The 22507-nt window shown below is 45.2% G+C and overlaps 1 protein-coding gene and 1 long non-coding RNA gene across 3 annotated transcripts in view; one reads left to right on the plus strand and one right to left on the minus strand.

Annotated features, from left to right (window-relative positions):
* LOC132402289 (ras and Rab interactor 3-like) overlaps positions 1-22507 on the plus strand; it is a 109783-nt gene that overhangs the window by 17315 nt on the left and 69961 nt on the right. For both annotated transcript variants that reach the window (XM_059985143.1, XM_059985142.1), the window contains exons 3-4: positions 4040-4148; positions 19502-19574. In XM_059985143.1, the coding sequence (XP_059841126.1) occupies positions 4040-4148; positions 19502-19574 (182 nt within the window). The remainder of the gene's footprint in view (positions 1-4039; positions 4149-19501; positions 19575-22507) is intronic.
* On the minus strand, positions 40-22181 carry LOC132402292 (uncharacterized). The gene is made up of 3 exons (XR_009514875.1): positions 19525-22181; positions 3894-4107; positions 40-2491 (listed from the first exon to the last, which is right to left on the minus strand). It is a non-coding gene; the product is annotated as an uncharacterized LOC132402292 (long non-coding RNA).

Consider the following 22507-nt stretch of genomic DNA (forward strand, 5'->3'; position numbering starts at 1 on the left):
CCAGTGTAAGAACAAAATGATTGTTACTCTGGATCCGATTCAGCACAAAAACACAAAGATAAAGAACTAAATAACAATCAAATACACAGTAATTATAAATACATAAGAAAGCTCCTACACATAGAAGGATTGCATGACCATAAAGTGACACTACACTGCACAGAATAAAATAGTAGTGGAGGTGTTGAGCAGCCTTACTGCTTGGGGAAAGTCTCTGTTTTTGAGCTACTGACATCGATGCCAAGTAGCTTCCTCCCCAATGAGAGTGGGACAAACAGTCCATGAGCAGGGTAGGTGGGATTCCTGGTGATGACGGAACCCTTTCCTGTACATATGGCCTAGATGGCAGATGATATTTCCGGTAGTGAGACAGCACAACCTCAGAATACAAGGATATCCCTATAGAACAGAGATGGGGAGGAATTTCTTTAGCCAGAGGGTGGTGAATCCGTGGAGGCCAAATCATCATGTGCATTGAAGGCAGAGGTCAATAGATTCTGGATTCAAGATTGTTTATTGTCATTCCTCATTACTCGAGTGTAAAGAGGAATGAAACGATTGTTGGGCTGAATCCAACGCACCATAAGTAAACACAATAATCAAAATGAACACAATAAAAATACAGTAAATATAAATTCATAATATTAATATACAGGATAGATTCTTCATTAGGAAGGGCTCCAAAGGTTATGGGAATAGGGTTGAGAGGGGTGGGATGGTGGAGCAGACTCAATGGGCCAAATGGCCTCGTGCTGTTCCTTTGTCTTATGGTCTTATCGGTGTTCTTACTGGAAAAGACTCCTAGCCTAATCCCACCCTTTAAACCAGGGCCCATAACCCTGTAGATCATGGTTCCTCAATCCACACCCAGTACTCTAAGTATGAAGAGAGTTCCTACCTCCAGCACTCCTTCAAGCCGAGAGTCCCAACCTCTCACCGCCCTCTGGGTTAAGATTGACAGCCGCCTCTCCCCTCTCATCCTATCTCAAACCTTTGGCACCTGATTATTCCATATTCCAGACTTTTCCACATTTTCTTATCACCCTTTGGTCCATCAGATCTCTGCTGGTTCTCCATTGATTACGTTCTGGCATATACTTCTATGCTGTTTGGAAGGTTTAAGGAGTTTCTCGGTGAGAAGGTCAGTAGATTTCAGGAAGAAATCGTAGAAGGCAATAATAGGCCTCCATTGGTCTGGGGTGACCATGGATGTTGCATCCTAGCTGTTAGATAAGCAAGCCAGGACAGTACGATATGGAGAGTGAGCTGTTGCCCACGTAGCAGGCTCCCCCTCTCCACACAGCTGATGAATCCAAAGGAACAGCAGAAACTGATACAGTTAGGCAGCAGCATCGCAGGAGTTGCCAGTCAGCGTTGAAATCAACGTAGGATTGCCTTAGGGACTCCAGCTCCGGTTTTTTCCGCCAGGGTTTACTCCTGAAGCCTTCCCCGTGAGTGGGTGTAGCGGAGGTTTGAGATCAGAGTTCTCCTCCTCCTAGATGATGAGCTCCAGCTGCCCCAAGTGACTGGTTTTAAGGAGCCAGTAACCCACCCTTGGCCCTCCTGTCAGTAGAAACAGTTCCACCGGGCTGTAGCTAAGCCACACGTGAACGCCGGGAGCTGGACTTGGTTGTCAGGGGCTATTTGAGATGCAAGGCATTGGGAGCATTGTAGTGGGAGCTTGTCCCCATTACCATCTCCAGCTATAACAACCTTAATGAACTAGAAAGCAATAAAGAATGCAGAATAAGGTGTGGCAGTTACAGAGAAAGTGCAGTCAGACAACAAGGTGCCAGGTTACTATGTGTTAAGTTGTGAGGTCAGGAGTCCTTCTTATTATACAAAAGGTCCATTCAGTCGTCTTACAGCAACGGGACAGAGGCTGTCCTTGAGCCCGCGCTACAAGCTTCTGGGCTTCTGTATCGATAGGAGGGAGGGGAGAAGAGAGGGTACGACATATTTCAGCAATATGGTGCAGGGGCAGTATGGTAGTGTAGCAGTTAGCGTTATGCTATTACAACGCCAGTGACCTGGGTTCAATTCCTGCTGCTGTCTGTGAGGAGTTTGCAGGTTCTCCCCGTGACCGTGTGGGTTTCCTCCGGGTGTTCTGTTTTCCTCCCACAGTCCAGAGATGTATGGGCTAGCAGGTTAAATGGCCACATGGCTGTAATTGGATGCCTGCATCTCTGAATAGAAAATAAAATAAATATTATTCGGAAAAATTGAAGTTCAAGTGGTTGATGGTTGGGTTGAGTTGTTTTCCGATCTTGGCAATTTACTCACAAACGTTTCATCACCATACGAGGAGACGTTGTCAGTGTGCTGTCGATTGTGGAGTGTCCCCGAATGCTTGGCCTTTATATACCTATCCATCAGCGGATTGGTCGTCATTTCGGAAATTCAATTGTGACGCAAGGAGCGCCACAACACACAAAGTTCACCACTCCACCAATCAGCAATGAGGTTTCCTCCCCACAGCGCTGCCGAGTTTCTGAAATGACACAGAATCAACAGATTGAAAAGTACATCAAAGGTGCGTTGCCCTCAATTTGTCGCATCGCCTTCCAAGCCCCGACTGTATTAATTGTTATTGGATTGCGACAATATTCCTCAACTAGTTTCACCTTATTGAGGAAAAGCAAATTAGTGAGAGGACATTTTGCTTGTGAAGCTTCAATGTCTAGCCAAATTGAGGAGGGGTCCCTGCAAACCCAGTCAACCATGTAAGATAAAAAGGAACTTAATTGATATTTTTTTATGTCTGGGAAATCCAGACCCCCTAGACTACTGGGAAGCTGTCACTTAGACATTTTAATACAGGGTCTTTTTTTGTCCCAAATGAAAGAAACAAACCAGCCATTTCTTTTTTTAAGCATTTGTTGGGTAAAAATGACTGGTATCATTCGTATTGGGTAGAGCAGATGAGGAAGAATGTTCATTTTGAGCAAGGATATTTCGGCCAAGCCAAGAAATGGGAAGAGTGATCCATCGCTCAAGAACATTTTACTTTGTTGGATATCCGTTAAGGCCCCTGGACTGTTAGGTTGGCATAAATTAATCATGGAATACATTCCTTTGGACTTTTTGACATGTACGGTACACTCAAAAACAAATAGTTTTCATAAAACATGGCAACCTTTTCTGCCGTATGTAGATGTAAACCTGTCTGCTATACTGATAAGGGCTTTTGTATAGGATGTGGTGGTGATGTCTATATCTTGATGAAAGTGTTCTGATAGCTGATATCTGTGAGGGAAGAAATGTCAATGTATCTGGAAATTGTAAGTTTGATTAGGCTGAGCAAAATAAACACATTTTTAAAAAGTATATGAAGGCCAGGCATTTGGGGGCATGCCAGCACACTGATGATGTCTCCTCGTAGGGTGACAAAACATTTGCAGGTAAATTACCAAGACTGGAGAACATCTCAAATACATGCATTGAGGGGTAAATGAAGCCGGGGAAGCCATCCCACACGGTATCCTTCGTATCTCTGCTGTGGGATAGATGCATCTCTGTCTGTTTATTAGTTATTTATTGAGATACAGCACAGAATAGGCCCTTCTGGCCCTTCGAGCTGAGCTGTCCAGCACTCTCCCAATTCCTGCCTAATTGTGGGACAATTTACAACGACCTGTTAATACGTCTTCAGACTGTGAGAGGAAACTGGCGGAAACCCACGTGGTCACGGGGAGAGCATACAAACTCCTTACAGGCAGCAGCGGGAATTGAACCAGGATTGCCGGTACTGTAAACCGTTGTGCTAGGTGCCATTCCAGCAGGTTTCCATTGTAATAATGATGTATTAAATCTTGGGAATGAATCCCCCATTATAAATAATTTTAATACAAGAATCAGAGTTAAAGGTACAGAAGCAACTCCTTTCCCCTTACCATTCAATTTCAAAATGGCATGAATACCTCCTCACTTCTTTACTCTCCTCAGTTTTTTCCTCGATATTTATTTATCATGTATTTCATTGTACTGCTGCCGTAAAGTTAACGTCGATGATATTAAACCTGATTCTCTATAATTCCAGGCATTTCTGGTTTGGAATAATAACTGTGGACGAAGTAAGATCCTGACAGTCCGTTTGGAACACGGGACCTATGAAACAGAGGATTTTATCATTAAGGAGAGACGCTCAGGTAAACCTTCCTCCACAACTACTTCCATCAGCTTACCTGGAGGAACTACAGAAATAGTGTGCGTGGGAGGCAGTTAAGCTCAGAGACAGCAGGGGTCACCCTCATAAACACACACCATCTCTCTGATTGACACTCTTCCCTCTCAGCCATGTATGTGCGAGGCCACGCAGTAACTGAAATACGAGAGGTGATCAATAACTTCGTGGCCTAAGGTAGAAGGAGTCAATTTTAGAAAACCTAGCACGTTTATTTTTCATCATTGTCCCCTCCTACATTTACACACTTAATCCTTCTACCTCAGGCCACGAACTTATCCATCACCCCGATGAGTTAACTTCAAACTTCCTGCATAATCACTCAAATAGTTGAACTGCATGTGCATGTAACGAGAGCTGTATAACTCATCTCCTTCTACCCAAGGCCACGAACCTATCAATCACCCCTCGTACCCCTATGCACGTAGCCTCTGTTGCCGCCAAGCTGGAATTTTATTTCGTTTACTTGTGATTTTCTTCATTGTGCTGAACTTCATTATACCCTTTAATTAATAAATACAATCAAAAGTATGTGATTTTTAAATTTTCATGATAAATATACATAAAATACATATTTTAAATAAATGAAATGTAAAGTGCCCTGCACTTTTCAGGCTGTGTAACAATTTCCTACTTGGAGTAATGGTTGGTCTGTGCAAATATAAATAAAATACAGGGAATGCTGACCACAAGATATAGGAGCAGAATTGCACTATTTGGCCCATTGAGTCGTCTCCATCGTTCGATCCTGGCTGATTTAGTTTCCCTCTCAACCCCTTCTCCTGCATTCTCCCCGTAACCCAGGACACTAACTAAGGCCCATCACTTCGAGGTGTTGTGAATTCAAAGATGCTCTTCTGCACTTCATTATAGTAACACATGGTTATTTGGGTTACTGTTCCTTCCTGTCAGCTTGGACCAGTCTGGCCATTCTCTCTGACCTCTCTCATTTACAAGGTATGTTTTCTCTCAGAGAGCTGCAGCTCACTGAATATTAATTGTGCTTCTCACATGATTCCCTGTAAACTCTATACTGTTGTGTGTGAAAATCCCAGGAGATCAGCAGTTTCTGAGATACTCAAACCACCCCACCTGGCACCAACAATCATTCCACGGTCAAAGTCACTTAGATCACATTTCTTTCCCATTCTGATGTTTGGGTTGAAACCCTTGACCATGTCTGCATGCTTTTATGGACTGAGTTGCTGCCACATGATTAGCCAATTAGATATCTGCATTAGCAAGCAGGAGTACCTAATGAAGTGGGCACCGAGTGCATGTGAGAAACATTTCTACTCAATCTAATACAATCAAAGCATCACAATACTTGCTTAAACCCCCGCTTACAGATTTCTTGCTTCTCTCACTTCATTCTGTTCTCCACAGTCACACTCTCTTCCCTCTACTTCCTATTGTTCCTCTTTCCCTGCCCCTTTCGCTGAACCCTATTTATCCCCTCCTCTCATCCTCCACTTGGCTCTACAGCCCTTGTGACCCCAGTTCACTCCCGGCACTGCCTGTCTGTGGAGTTTGCGCATTCTCCCTCCGCCTGTGTGCGTTTCTCTTGCGTGCTCCAGTTTCCTGTTTCCTCCCACGCCCCAAAGACGTGGCTGGACAAACCTGGGTTGTTTTCCCTGGAGTGTCGGAGGCTGAGGGGAGATCTGATAGAGGATTACAAGGTTATGAGAGGCATAGATAGAGTGGACAGGGAGTATCTGTTTCCCAGGGTAGAAATGTCTAATACCAGAGGGCATGCATTGAGGGTGAGAGGGGGTAGGTTCAAGGGGGATGTGAAAGGTAGGTTTTTTACTCAGAGAGTGGTGGATGCCTGAAATGTGCTGCCTGGGACGGTGGTAGAGGCAAACACATTAGAGGCTTTTCAGAGACGTTTGAATAGGCACATGGATGTGAGGAAGATGGAGGGATGTGGACATGGTGTAGGGAGGAGGGATTAGTGTTTGGGTGTTTCTGATTTGCTTTTTATTTAGAGATTTAAATGGGGTGGAGTTTGTTAGGGGTGTTCAGGAAGGTTTCTTGACACAGTGTGTAGATAAGCCTACAAGAGGAGAGGCTGTACTTGATCTGGTATTGGGAAATGAACCTGGTCAGGCGTCTGGTCTCTCAGTGGGAGAGCATCTTGCAATAGTGATCATTATTCTGTCTCCTTTGATCGTCAAGTCACTTTTATTGTCATTTCGACCATAACTGCTGGTACAGTACACAGTAAAAATGAGACAATGTTTTTCAGGACCGTGGTGTTACATGACACAGTACAAAAACTAGACTGAACTATGTAAAAAAAACCAACAGAGAAAGCTACACTAGACTACAGACCTACCCAGGACTGCATAAAGTACACAGAACAGTGCAGGCATTACAATAAATAATAAACAAGACAATAGGCACAGCAGAGGGCAGTGGGTTGGTAGTCCGATGGTTTGGGGGAAAATCTGTTACTTAAATAATCAGCTGAATGGCGGCGTCTGGGATTCTGTCCATTTCTGTCCTCTCACCCAGTATTTTGTTGCCACAGATGTAGTCCAATTTAATATCCATTGGAGAGCAGAATGGATGAGAGATCCAGCCGGCTAGGGCTTGCCTTTCTCCTGGCACGGACTCCTGCCCGCTCGCCTCGCTTCCACTTCCTCGCACACCACTCACAATGTCCCCAACTCCGGCCACCGGTATCAGGCGACTCCGAGGCCTGCAGGCCCGGTTCCCTCAGCAAGCCAAGATTGGAGAGTAGAATGGACAGGAGAGCCGGCCGGCTAGGGCTTACCTTTGTCCTGGCACAGACTGCTGCCCACTCACCTCGCAATACATTTACAATAGCATTGGAGAGAGATAGGAACAGACAAGTTAGAAAAGTGTCTAATTGGAGTAAGGGGAATTATGAGGCAATCAGGCAGGAAATTGGAAGCTTAAATTGGAAACGGATGTTCTCAGGGAAAAGTACGGAAGAAATGTGGCAAATATTCAGGGGATATTTGTGTAGAATTCTATATAGGTACGTTCCAATGAGACAGGGAAGTTCTGGTAGGGTACAGGAACCGTGGTGTACAAAGGCTGTAATAAATCTAGTCAGGAAGAAAAGAATTGCTTACAAAAGGTTCAGAGAGCTAGGTAATGTTAGAGATCTACAAGATTATGAGGCTAATAGGAAGGAGCTTAAGAAGGAAATTAGGAGAGCCAGAAGGGGCCATGAGAAGGCCATGGCAGGCAGGATTAAGGAAAACCCCAAGGCATTCTACAAGTATGTGAAGAGCAAGAGGATAAGATGTGAAAGAATAGGACCAATCAAGTGTGACAGTGGGAAAGTGTGTATGGAACCAGAGGAAATAGCAGAGGTACTTAATGAATACTTTGCTTCAGTATTCATTATGGAAAAGGATTTTGGTAATTGTAGTGATGACTTGCAGCAGACTGAAAAGCTTGAGCATGTAGATATTAAGAAAGAGGATGTGTTAGAGCTTTTGGAAAGCATTAAGTTAGATAAGTCACCGGGACCGGACAAAATATACACCAGGCTACTGTGGGAGGTGAGGGAGGAGATTGCTGAGCCTCTGGCAATGATCTTTGCATCATCAATGGGGACGGGAGAGATTCCTGAGGATTGGAGGGTTACGGATGTTGTTCCTTTATTCAAGAAAGGGAGTAGTGACAGTCCAGGAAATTATAGACTAGTGAGTCTTACTTCAGTGGTTGGTAAGCTGATGGAGAAGATCCTGAGAGGCAGGATTTATGAACATTTGGAGAGGGATATGATTAGGAATAGTCAGCATGGCTTTGTCAAGGGCAGGTCGTGCCTTACGAGCCTGATTGAATATTTTGAGGATGTGACTAAACACATTGATGAAGGTAGAGCAGCAGATGTAGTGTACATGGATTTCAGCAAGGCGTTTGATAAGGGACCCCATGCAAGGCTTATTGAGAAAGTAAGGAGGCATGGGATCCAAGGAGACATTGCTTTGTGGATCCAGAACTGTCTTGCCCACAGAAGGCAAAAAGTGGTTGTAGATGGGATGTATTCTGCATGGAGGCTGGTGACCAGTGGAGTGCTTCAGGGATCTGTTCTGGGACCCTTCCTCTTCGTGATTTTTATAAATGACCTGGATGAGGAAGTGGAGGGATGGGTTATTAAATTTGCTGATGACACAAAGGTTTGAGGTATTGTGGATAGTGTGGAGGGCTGTCAGAGGTTACAGTGGGACATTGATAGGATGCAAAACTGGGCTGAGAAGTGGGAGATGGAGTTCAATCCAGCTAAGTGTGAGGTGGTTCATTTTGGTAGGTCAAATATGATGGCAGAATATAGTAGTAATGGTAAGGCTTTTGGCAGTGTGGAGGATTAGAGGGATCTTGGGGTCCGAGTCCATAGGACGCTCAAAGCAGCTGTGCAGGTTGACTGTGGTTAAGAAGACATACGGTGTATTGGCCTTCATCAATCATGGAATTGAATTTAGGAGCCGAGAGGTAATGTTGCAGCTATATAGGACCCTGGTCAGACCCGCTTGGAGTACTGTGCTCAGTTCTGGTCACCTCACTACAGGAAGGATGTGGAAGCCATAGAAAGGGTGCAGAGGAGATTTACAAGGATGTTGCCTGGATTGGGGAGCATGCCTTAAGAGAATAGGTTGAGTGAACTCGGCCTTTTCTCCTCGAAGCGACGGAGGATGAGAGGTGACTTGATAGAGGTGTATAAGATGATGAAAGGCATTGATCGTTTAGATGGCCAGAGGCTTTTTCCCAGGGCTGAAATGGCTGCCACAAGAGGACACAGGTTTAAGGTGCTGGGGAGCAGGTACAGAGGAGATGTCAGTGGTAACTATTTTACTCAGAGAGCGGTGAGTGTGTGGAATGGGCTGCCGGCAATGGTGGTGGAGGCGGATACGATAGGGTCTTTTAAGAGACTTTTGGATACGTACATGGAGCTTAGGAAAATAGAGGGCTATGGGTGAGCCTAGTAATTTCTAAGGTAGGGACATGTTTGGCACAGCATTGTTGGCTGAAGGGCCTGTATCGTGCTGTAGGTTTTCTACATTTCTATTAGTGTGTGTTTTTGGTTTGCACAACATTGTGGGCCGAATGGCCTGTTCCTCTGTTGTGCCGTACTCGTCCATGTTCTGTGTTCTATGACATTGGGTTTAGCAAGTTAATTGCTCTCTATGGCTTGTCCCCGAGTGTTGGTGAGTGAAGGAGGCTGCGGACAGTTGATGAGAGGTTATTTCAGAAGTAAGTGGAAGAGTTTGATCAATGGGATTGCTCTAAGGTTAGTGTTGATAGTGCCTTAAGGTTTTTATAGCTGGGGGTGGTAATGGGGACAAGCTCCCACTACCTATTAAAACCTCCCAGGGGCATGCACCACCAATAGCCTCTGACAACCAAGTCCAGCTCCTGGCCTTGATGTGTGGCAGAGTTACTAAGCCTGAGGAAACCATTTCTACTGAGAGAAGGAGCAAAGGCGGTTACTGGTGTCTTAAAACCAGTTGTTTCGGGTGACAGAGGCTCATCAGCCATGGTACGCAGCTCACCTAGGGGAAGGAGATCTTCAATCTCCAACCTCCGCTGCCCCTTGCTGTTATACCCACTCACGGGGAAGGCTTCGGGAGTAAACTCTGAGGGAAATATCTGGAGCTGGAGTCCCTAAGGCAGTCCTACGTTGAGTTCAATGCTGACTGGCAACTCCTGCAATGCTACTGGTGCCAAACTGTATCGGTCTCTGCCATTCCTTTGGGTTCACCAGATATGTGGAGAGAGAGAGCCTGCAACGTGGACATCAGCTTGCTGAGGAGTACGGCACAGAAGCAGAACCTTTGCCCATGCTGAAACCATTTCAACTGCCCACTCCCAGCCACCTGCACCATGACCATAGCCCTCCATACCCCTACCATCCATGTAGCTATCCAAACTGCTGTTAAACATTGAAATCGACCCCACATTTCCCAATTGGGCTGGCAGCTCATTCACCACCCTCCGAGTGAAAATGTCTCCCCTCTGACGCACCATCAATAACTCTGAGACGTGAGTTAAGGTAGGCTTTTATTGGCTGGAAGAAAGCACAAGCAGCAAGTGACCACCACACAACATCCTGGAGACTGAGGCCGGGGCTGTGCCGCCAATCGCCTTTATACCGGGGTCGGTGGGAGGAGCCACAGGAGCAGTCAGCGGGGGGGGGGGGGAGGCGCGTCCAGACAGGTATATGTAGTTCACCACACCCTCATGTCCCCTTTAAACTTCTCACCTTTCACCCTTGACCTCTAGTTGTAGACCCACCCCAAGCTCAGTGGAAAAAGCCTGCTGGCATTTACGCTGTCTATACCCCTCATAATTTTGTATAACTCTGTCAAATCTCCTCTCAACCTTCGACGTTACAAGTTCTAATTTTTTCAATCTTTCTTTATCATTGAGGCCTTTCAGAGCTGGCAACATCCTTATAAATTTTCTCTGTACTCTTCCAACTTTATTTACATCTTTCCTGCAGGTAGGCGACCAAAACTGCACCCAATACTCCAAATTGAGCTTCATCAACGTTGTGTCCAACTTCATCGTACATCCCACCTCCTGTACTCGGTCTTTGATTTAGGAAGGCCGATCGATGCGCCGTGGCCATACTAGCCTGGAAATGCTTGACCTTGTCAGATACCACGTGCTTAAAGCCGGGACCTCTGGAATGAGTGAATTCTACACTCAGTGGTTTTCGGAGAGCTTTAAAAACAAAGCTAGAATGAATTAAATCACCCTATTTCTGAAACTGTCAAAATAAATTTGCAAGAGGAAAAATGAGTGGAAAAAAAGTTTTAAGAATAATACAACGATAGGTATGTCTGTTCACCAGAAGACAGGAGGCGTTATTTACTTTCACATATTACGTTAAGTGTGGGTGTTACATGTGAGAGGAAAAAATATGGTTCAGGGACTGGGGGAGGAAGTTTCCCTGTGTAACGTAAGGAAATAATCTGATTCTGAGTGACACATGAGATCCAAAAAGTGGAAAATATTGAAAACATATTGTTATAAGGATCCCTCCCTTGTGGACCTGAGTCACCTCAACAACCCCACCCCACCACCGCCCCCAAAAGAAATACTCATTAGTGTTCTGCTGACTAACTGCAGGAACTCAGCAAGTTGGGCAGCAATTGTGGAAAAGGATAAACAGTCGTTCGGACCAGAAACCCTTCTTCAGCTGGAAAGGAAGGGGGAAGACGCCAGAATAAAAAGGTTGGGGGTGATGGGTGACGCCAGTTGTGCGCGAAAGGTGAACAGCTGAAGAGGAAGGAATCTGATAGGAGAAGAGGGCCATGAGAGGAAGGGAAGGAGGAGGGGACCGGGGGAGGTAATAGGCAGGTCGAAGTAAGAAGCCATTGGGGAACTGAAGAAGATAAGGGGAGGTAATTTTTGTCACCAGGATGAGAAATCGATATTTATGCCATCAGGTTGAAGACCACCCAGATGGAGAATAAGGTGGTGTTCTTCTACACTGAGAGTGGCCTCATCTGGGCACAAGAGGAGGCCACGGACTGACATGTCAGAATGGGAATGGGAATGGAAATTAAAATTATTGGTCACGGGGAAGGGACTTGGTTTGATACCTGTCCACATACACTGCGTAACCTGCTGAGTTCCTCCAGCATTTTGTGTGTGTTACTCTGTCCACAGACACTGTCTGACCTGCTGAGTTCCTTCAGCATTTTGTGTGTGTTACTCTGATCATGGACACTGTCTGACCTGCTGAGTTCCTCCAGCATTTTGTGTGTGTTACTCTGTCCATAGACACTGTCTGACCTGCTGAGTTCCTCCAGCATTTTGTGTGTGTTACTCTGATCATGGACACTGTCTGACCTGCTGAGTTCCTCCAGCATTTTGTGTGTGTTCCTCTGTCCATAGACACTGTCTGACCTGCCGAGTTCCTCCAGCATTTTGTGTGTGTTACTCTGACCATAGACACTGTCTGACCTGCTGAGTTCCTCCAGCATTTTGTGTGTGTTACTCTGACCATAGACACTGTCTGACCTGCTGAGTTCCTCCAGCATTTTGTGTGTGTTACTCTGACCATAGACACTGTCTGACCTGCTGAGTTCCTCCAGCATTTTGTGTGTGTTACTCTGACCATAGACACTGTCTGACCTGCTGAGTTCCTCCAGCATTTTGTGTGCGTTACTCTGTCCATAGACACTGTCTGACCTGCTGAGTTCCTCCGGCATTTTGTATGCATTGCACTGTCAATAGACAATAGACAATAAGTGCAGAAGTAGACCATTTGGCCCTTCGAGCCTGCACCGCCATTTTGAGATCATGGCTGATCAACTACTATCAATACCCAGTTCCTGCTTTGTCCCCATATCCCTTGATTCCCCTATCCATAAGATACCTATCTAGCTCCTTCTTGAAAGCATCCAGAGAATTGGCCTCCACTGCCTTCCGAGGCAATGCATTCCAGACCCCCATAACTCTCTGGGAGAAGAAGTTTTTCCTTAACTCTGTCCTAAATGACCTACCCCTTATTCTCAAACCATGCCCTCTGGTACTGGACTCTCCCAGCATCTGGAACATATTTCCTGCCTCTATTTTGTCCAATCCCTTAATAATCTTATATGTTTCAATCAAATCCCCTCTCAATCTCCTTAATTCCAGCGTGTACAAGCCCAGTCTCTCTAATCTCTCTACGTAAGACAGTCCAGACATCCCAGGAATTAACATCGTGAACCTACGCTGCACTTCCTCTACAGCCAGGATGTCCTTCCTTAACCCTGGAGACCAAAACTGTACACAATACTCCAGGTGTGGTCTCACCAGGGCTCTGTACAAATGCAAGAGGATTTCCTCGCTCTTGTACTCAATTCCCTTTGTAAAAAAGGCCAACATTCCATTAGCCTTCTTCACTGCCTGCTGCACTTGCTCATTCACCTTCAGTGACTGATGAACAAGGACTCCGCGATCTCTTTGTATTTCTCCCTTACCTAACTTTACACCGTTCAGATAATAATCTGCCTTCCTGTTCTTACTCCCAAAGTGGATAACCTCACACTTATTCACATTAAACGTCATCTGCCAAGTATTTGCCCACTCACCCAGCCTATCCAAGTCACCCTGAATTCTCCTAACATCCTCATCACATGTCACACTGCCACCCAGCTTAGTATCATCAGCAAATTTGCTGATGTTATTCTCAATGTCTTCATCTAAATTGTTGACGAAAATTGTAAACAGCTGTGGTCCCAATACCGAACCCTGTGGCACCCCACTAGTCACCACCTGCCATTCCGAGAAACACCCATTCACTGCTACCCTTTGCTTTCTATCTGCCAACCAGTTTTCTATCCATGTCAATGTCTTCCCCCCGATGCCCTGAGCTTTACCCACCAATCTCCTATATGGGACCTTATCAAATGCCTTCTGAAAATCGAGGTACACTACATCCACTGGATCTCCCCCGTCTAACTTTCTGGTTACATCCTCGAAAAACTCCAATAGATTAGTCAAGCATGATTTGCCCTTGGTAAATCAATGCTGGCTCAGCCCAATCTTATCACTGCTATCTAGATATGCCACTATTTCATCCTTAATAATGGACTCTAGCATCTTACCCACCACTGATGTCAGGCTGACAGTTCGATAGTTCTCTGTTTTCTCCCTCCCTCCTTTCTTAAAAAGTGGGATAACATTAGCCATTCTCCAATCCTCAGGAACTGATCCTGAATCTAAGGAACATTGGAAAATGATTACCAATGCATCCGCAATTTCCAGGGCCACCTCCTTTAGTACCCTAGGATGCAGACCATCTGGACCTGGGGATTTGTCAGCCTTCAGTCCCATCAGTCTTCTCATCACCATTTCCTTCCTAATGTCAATCTGTTTCATTTCCTCTGTTACCCTATGTCCTTGGCCCATCCATACATCTGGGAGATTGCTTGTGTCTTCCTTAGTGAAAACAGATCTAAAGTACTCATTAAATTCTTCTGCCATTTCTCTGTTTCCAGTAACAATTTCACCCAATTCATTTTTCAAGAGCCCAACATTGTTCTTAACTTTCTCTTCACATACCTAAAAAAGCTTTTGCTATCTTCCTTTATATTCCTGGCTACCTCATTTTTTCTCCACGTATTGCCTTCTCAGTTAAGTTCTGTTGTTCCTTAAAAACTTCCCAATCATCTGTCCTCCCACTCACCTTAGCTCTGTCATACTTCCTTTTTTTTAATGCTATGCAATCTCTGACTTCCTTTGTCAACCACTGTGGCCCCTTTCCCCCCTTTGAATCCTTCCTTCTCTGGGGGATGAACTGATTTTGCACCTTGTGCATTATTCCCAAGAATACCTGCCATTGCTGTTCCACTGTCTTTTCTGCTAGGATATCTGTCCAGTCAACTTTGGCCAGCTCCTCCCTCATGGCTCCATTGTTTTCCCTGTTCATCTGCAACACTGACACCTCCGAGCTGCCCTTATCCTTCTCAAATTGCAGATAAAAGCTTACCATATTATGATCACTACCTCCTAATGGCTCCTTTACTTCAAGATCACTTATCAAATCCTGTTCATCACATAACACTAAATCCAGAATAGCCTTGTCCCTGGTCGGCTCTCGTACAAGCTGTTCCAAGAATGCATCCCGTAGGCACTCTACAAACTCCCTATCCTGGGGTCCAGCACCAACCTGATTCTCCCAGTTCACCTGCATGTTGAAATCCCCCATAACTACTGCGACATTACCTTTGCCACATGCCAATGTTAACTCCCTATTCAACTTGCACCCAATATCCATGCTACTGTTTGGTGGCCTGTAGACAACACCCATTAGGGTCTTTTTGCCCTTACTGTTCCTCAATTCTATCCACACAGACTCTACTTCTCCTGACCCTATGTCCCCCCTTGCAAAGGACTGAATCTCATTCCTCGCCAACAGGGCCACCCCACCTCCTCTGCCCACATTTCTGTCCCTACGATAGCCATAGACACTGTCTGACCTGCTGAGTTCCTCCAGCATTTTTTGTGTGTTACTCCGACCATAGACACTGTCTGACCTGCTGAGTTCCTCCAGCATTTTGTGTGTGTTCCTCTGTCCACAGACACTGTCTGATCTGCTGAGTTCCTCCAGCATTTTGTGTGTGTTACTCTGACCATAGACTCTGTCTGACCTGCTGAGTTCCTCCAGCATTTTGTGTGTGTTACTCTGTCCATAGACACTGTCTGATCTGCTGAGTTCCTCCAGCATTTTGTGTGTTACTCTGTCCACTGACACTGTCTGATCTGCTGAGTTCCTCCAGCATTTTGTGTGTGTTACTCTGTCCATAGACACTGTCTGACCTGCTGAGTTCCTCCAGCATTTTGTGTGTTACTCTGACCATTGACACTGTCTGACCTGCTGAGTTCCTCCAGCATTTTGTGTGTGTTACTCTGTCTGTAGACACTGTCTGACCTGCTGAGTTCCCCCAGCATTTTGTGTGTGATACTCTGTCCACAGACACTGTCTGATCTGCTGAGTTCCTCCAGCATTTTGTGTGTGTTGCTCTGTCCATAGACACTGTCTGACCTGCTGAGTTCCTCCGGCATTTTGTATGTGTTGTGTCTGCAGCATCTCTTGTGTTAATGTTTTGCTGAAGGGTGCTTGACCTGACACATTAACTTTGTCTCTCTTTTCAACATGCCGCCTGGCCAACTGAGTGCTTCTCACATGTTTAACTTTCAGATTTAGATCATCCGCTGATGTTTTTGTCAGTGATAAGGTCAGCTGTAAATGGCCTGGGTATCTCTGGGCTGAAGCGATTCCTGCCTCTGGTCCCCGGTTATATTTCAATCTGACAGACATCTGGCTGTATGTAATTGGCTGCTCTTTGAACACTGCTCAAAGTTCAATGTAAATTTATTATCAAAAAAATAAATTTATTTTATAAATTTATTATTAATTTATAGATTTATTATTATAGGTCACCATATAGTATCCTGAAATACATTTCCTTGTGGGCATTCACAGTAGAGAGGTTTTGGCCTTCAGAAGGACCAACCAAGGTTGGTCTTACACAGTGAACGGTCGGACACTGAGGAGTTCAGTAGAACAAAGGGATCTCAGAATACAGGTCCATAATTCATTCCTAGTGGTGTCACAGGTTGATGAGTTGATTAAAAATAAAGCTTTCGGCACATTGGCCTTCATAAATCAAAGTACTGAATACAAGAGATGGGATGTTATCTTGAAGTTGTAGAAGACATTGGTGAGGCCAGTTTGGAGTGTTGTGTGCAGATTTGGTCACCTACCTACAGGAAAGACGTAAATAAGTTTGAAAGAGTATAAGCATGCTGCTGGGTTTGGAGGACCTCAGTTAAAAGGAAAGACTGAATAGGTTAGATAGGAGCTAGATAGATATCTGATGGATAGGGGAATCAAGGGATCTGGGGACAAGGCAGGGACTGGGTATTGATAGTAGTTGATCAGCCATGATCTCAGAATGGTGGTGCAGGCTCGAAGGGCCGAATGGTCTACTTCTGCACCTATTGTCTATTGTCTATAGTTAGGACTTTATTCCTTGCAATACAGAAGACTGAGAGGAGATTTGATAGAGATATACAAAATTATGAGGGGTATAGATAGGGTAAATGCAATCAGACTTTTTCCACTGAGGTTGGGTGGGACTACAACCAGAGGTCATGGTTCAAGGGTGAAAGGTGAGAAGTTTAAGGGGAGCATGGGGGGGAAACTTCTTCACTCACAGGGTGGTGGGAGTGTGGAACGAGCTGCCAGCACAAGTGGTGAATGCGAGTTCGATTTCAATGTTGAAGAGATTAGAACATGGTACAGCACAAGAGTATATCTGAGGAACAGGCCATTCAGCCCACAATATTGTGCTGGACAAGCTAAATAGCAGATCAGACCCAAACACTAAACCCTCCTCCCTACACCATGTCCACATCCCTCCATCCTCCTCACATCCATCTGCCTATCCAAACGTCTCTGAAAAGCCTCTGATGTGTTTGCCTCTACCACCGTCCCAGGCAGCACATTCCAGGCATCCACCACTCCCTGAGTAAAAAACTTACCCCTCACATCCCCCTTGAACCTTCCCCTCTCACCCTCAATGCATGTCCTCTGGTATTGGACATTTCACCCTGGGAAACAGATATTCCCTGTCCACTCTATCTATGCCTCTCATAAGCTTATAAACCTCCATCAGATCTCCCCTCAGCCTCCGACACTCCAGAGAAAACAACCCAAGTTTGTCCAGCCTCTCGTGATAGCACGAGCCCTCTGAACCAGGCAGCATCCTGGTGAACCTCTTCTGCACCCTCTCCAGAGCCTCAACATCCCTCCTGTAGTGGGGCGACCAGAACAGAATGTAACACTCCTGATGTTATGAGGAGAATATACAAGCTCCCTACGGGCAGTGACAGGAATTGGACCCGGTTCGCCGGCACTGAAACCACTTAACCACATATTCCATGTACCAACTTTCCATTCTTGAGTTTTGCACTCTGTCATCTGCACAATTTCAAGCTTCCAGTGAGAGGGGAAAGATTTGTCATAACTCAATCATCACTGGAATATTTTTTATTAATTGTTTATTTGTTTGTGTTAATAATACTTCATGTTGAAGTTGTATGGAAATGTTGGTGGAGTATTGTGTGCAGTTTTAGTCACCTACCTACAGGAAAGATGTAAATAAGTTAGAGGACTGGAAGACCTGAGTTTTATGAAGAGATTGAATAGGTTAGCACTTTATCCCTTGGAAGGCAGAAGATTGAGAGAGGTTTTGATAGAGACATACAAAATTATGAGGGGTATAGATAGGGTAAATGCAAGCAGACTTTTTCCACTGAGGTTGGGTGGGACTACAACCAGAGGTCATGGTTCAAGGGTGAAAGGTGAAAAGTTTAAGGAGAACATGAGGGAAAGCGTATTCACTCAGAGTGTGGTGAGAGCGCGGAACAAGCTGCCAGGACAAGGGGTGAATGCGAGTTTGATTTCAACATTTAAGAGAAGTTTGGATGGGTACATGGATGTTAGGAGTATGGAGGGACATGGTCCCAGTGCAGGTTGATGGGAGTGGGCAGTTTAAATGGTTCAGCATGGACTAGATGGGCTGAAGGTTTCTCTGCTATACTCTTCTATGACTCTATGCTTTGCAAACGAGTTATATATACTGTGTTGAGCATCTTAGCCCACAGGAATGTTGTTTCCTTTGCTGGTAAACTTGAGCTTGGACAAGAGAGCCCCTCCTTGTTACACCAGTTGTTGAAACTTTCCATTCCTTGCTGTGGGCCCTGTGGTACAGAGATTGCTGACCTGAGGTGAGAGAAGTTAGGGTTAGCTGTCTGCCCTGTCATTGTTCATGTTGAAATGGGCTTGAGCATTTTGAATGGCTGCATCACCCTCTGCTATGGGGTGGGTGGGGGGGGGGGGGCTACCACACAGGATCAAAGGAAGCTACAGACAACTATAAACTTAGTCAGCTCCATCATGGGCACTATCCTCCGTGTATCCAGGACTTCTTCAAGGACTGATGCCTCAAAAAGGCATACATCATTAAGGCCCCCTCCGCCCAGGACACACCCTCATCTCATTGCTACCATCAGGGAGGGGGTACAGGAGCCTGAAGACACACACTCAATGATTCAGGGACAGCTTCTTCCCCTCTGCCATCCGATTTCAGAATGGACATTGAACCCATGAACACTACCTCACTCCCTTTTTATTTCTGTTTTTGCACTACTTATTTAATATAACAATTTAATATACATATATATACTTAGTGTATTACAGCTTTTTCTACATTTGTCATGTATTACATTGTACCGCTCCCGCAAAATTAATCAATTTCACGACATATCCTAGTGATATTAAACCTGTTTCTGATAATACTCGACCCCTGCTGGCCCCTTAAGATCACTCAGGGGTAGTTGTTCCTGAATTTCAAAACAGGAGAGACTCACATTTCAATCAGATTCACGGTTATTTATCACCTTCATGTGTACAAATATAATTCAGGTCGCCCCACTACAGGAAGGATGTAGAGGCTTTGGAGAGGGTGCAGAAGAGGTTTACCAGGACGCTGCCTGGTTCAGAGGGGCATGTGCTATCACGAGAGGCTGGACAAACTTGGGTTGTTTTCTCTGGAGGAGTGGATGCTGAGGGATGATCTGATGGAGGTTTATAAGATTATGAGAGGCATAGATAGAGTGGACAGGGAGTATCTGTTTCCCAGGGTAGAAATGTCTAACACCAGAGGGTAAGCATTCACTTTTTGCCTATTTATGCTGTAAACATTCTTCAGGCCAGTGTGTTCATTTGTGGGATCAGATTCTAGGTTAATATCATTTATTTTTTTCATGCAGTTTATTACCTGGAACGTTCCTACCTGGGGTTTACCAGCATCTTCCAGCTGATTGGTTACTACTGCGTCAGCAGGTAAGTTGAGGTGCATCCTGCTGATTACCTGTGTAATGTGGAAGCAGGTTCATGGGTTTGGTGAATGAGGCTGAAAACATTGATCACAAATAAGTATATTAATCATTGATTTAGAAACTGTAAAATATTCAACCAAAGTTCCCAAGTTACACAGACTACCAAACTAAATATTCAACAAGCAGATACTTAGCTAAGAATGTGTAAAGGGTCAGCTAGCTAGGACAGTTAGGATCAGTTAGTCGAGTGATGCTACAGCTCTTCCATCAGTAAGGCCAAAGAGCCGATTGTGGACTTCAGCCCTCGTAGAGCAATCGGTGTGGAAAAAGTGAGCTATTTCAAGTTGCTGGCTGTCAACGTCTTTGAGGATCTAACCTGGTCCCAGCATATCGATGCAGCTATAGAGAAGGCTATACTTCATTAGGAGTTTGAGGAGATTTGATTTGTCACCTGAAACACTCGCGGATTTCTACAGTACCACGGAGAGCATTCTGACTGGCTACGTCACTGGGGGGGTGGTGTTGAGGGGTCACTGCACAGGATCGAAGTAAACAGTAGAGAGTTGTCAAATTAGTCTGCACCATCACCCTCCCCAGTATCCACCCAGGCCGTGCCCTCTTCTCATTGCTACTGTCAGGGAGGAGGTACAGGATCCTGAAGACCAACACTCAATTGTTCAGGAACAGCTTCTTCCCGTCTGCCATCTGACTTCTAAATGGACGTTGAACCCATGAACACTACCTCACTACTTTTTATCATTTATGTTTTTGCACCACCTATTTTAATTAAACTAATATATACACACACTCACATACACATATAGTCACCATAATTCAGTCTTTTTCCTCTATTATTATGTATTGCATTGTACTGCTGCCGGTGATTTTAAACCCGATTGTGTGGAGTGCTGTGGTCTGGACCCTACCTTCCCAGTGACTGGTCGCGGCCTCAGTGTGAAGAGTGGCCTGCAGAGAGACCGGGCCTCCCTCACCGGCTGCTCTTACACCCTGAGGCGCCTGAAACCGGACACCGGAGCCGCCGCACATGAGGCAACCAATGGGAACGAGCTGCTGCATCCTTCACGAGGGCCAGTCGGTGACCGGCACGGCGCAAGCGGCTTTCCCCCGACAATTACACTGACCCTTCATGGAACAACCCGTATGATCCTCTCGGCATTATTTAAAAAGAGAATAACATCTATTCCGTCATTATTGTTGGTGAAAAACCAGAGTAGGAGGTGTATGCTTTCTCTCCAACAGAAGGGGAGGTCTGGTATGTCACCAAAGACAAATTTCTACAAATGTACCATGGTTGCATCACCGGCTGACATGGAGGGGCCTCAGCACAGGATCAGGAAAAGCTGCAGAGGGTTGTAAACTCAGCCAGCTCCATCATGGGCACTCGCCTCCCCAGCATCCAGGAAGTCTCCAAAAAGGCAACGTCCGTCATTAAAGGCCTATCTGCCACAACATGTCCTTTGCTCATGGCTACCATCAGGGACAAAGTACAGGAGCCTGTCGACACAAACACCACGATTAGGGTACAGCTCCATCCGATTTCTGAAATAACTCGGAAGCTTTGAACACTGCCTTTGTTCTCTTTGTGCACTACTTACTATTTTAAAAAATTTACACATAATAATTTATAGTATATTTTATGTAAAAACCACAATGAAAGACCACACCACCAGGGACGTTCAGCCAGAGTGCAGAAGGCAACAACGTGCAAATGTGCTTTCTTGGCGCAAATGCAATCGGAAATTAAGAGAGAATAATAAATAACTAAGCAATAAGTATCAAGAACGTAAGATTTGAAGAGTCCTTGAAAATGAGTCCACTGGTTGTGGGAACATTTCAATGATGGGGGCAAGTAAAGCTGAGTGAAGTTATTCCCTCTGATTCAAGAGCCTGATCATTGAGGGGTAGTAACTGTTCTTGAACCTGGTGGTGGAGGTCCTGAGGCTCTTGTACCTTCTACCTGAAGGCAGCTAGAAGGGAACATGACCTGGGTCTTGGAGCTCCCTGATGATGGATCACCCCTGTTTTTCTAAACTCCAGTGAGCACAGGCCCAGAGCCCTCAGATGCTTCTCATATGTTATCCCTTTCACTCCCAGAGTCATTGTCCCCTAGACCCTCTCCAACGCCGGTCCATCCTTTAACAGCTGTTTCATTCCAGAAATTGTCTTAGAGAACCATTTTGCTGCAGTTATTGTCAAATTAATAATTTGGTTGATTGTCATCACCTGTTCAAAGTTCATATATTTGTCACCACATAGTGTACAACTCTGAGATTCATTTTCCTGCAGGCATACTCAGTAAATCTATAGAATAGTAACTGTAAACGGGATCAATGAAAGATCAAGAGCATAGGAGGCAACAAACTGTGCAAATGTCAATAAATAACGAGAGCATGAAATAAGAGATAAAGAGTCCCTAAAGTGAGATCATTGGTTGAGGGAACATCTCAACAGATAAGTGTGGCTAACTCCTTTGTTCAAGAGCCTGGTGTTGGGGGGGTAGCAACTGTTCTTGAACCTGGTGGTGTGAATATTTTCTACCTGAGAAAAGGGCACATCCTGGGTGGTGGGGATCTCCGGTGATGGATGCAGCTTTCCTATGACAGCAGTTCATGTAGATGTGTTCAACGGTTGGGACGGCTTTACCCCGTGAAGTGACGCACATGACCTGTGATGTACCCAACACGGCATGATAAACGTTGTCTTTCATGTCACCCATTTAGGTCATTTGCCCTGGTCAGAACAGCACCTGCCACTGTCATGTTGCCCACTGATGGGAAGTGATGTGGCAGTCTTGGTGTTTAGAGATGACAATCGCACAGTTACTCATTCACAAAGCCCAGGAAGGTTGTCATAAAACAGCACAGAGTTGCTGATGTTATGTAACTTTTTAATAAAACTGCCAAGCTTTACATATTT

This window comes from Hypanus sabinus, chromosome 11, assembly GCF_030144855.1.
Source record: "Hypanus sabinus isolate sHypSab1 chromosome 11, sHypSab1.hap1, whole genome shotgun sequence".
NCBI classification, from domain to species: Eukaryota; Metazoa; Chordata; class Chondrichthyes; order Myliobatiformes; family Dasyatidae; genus Hypanus; species Hypanus sabinus.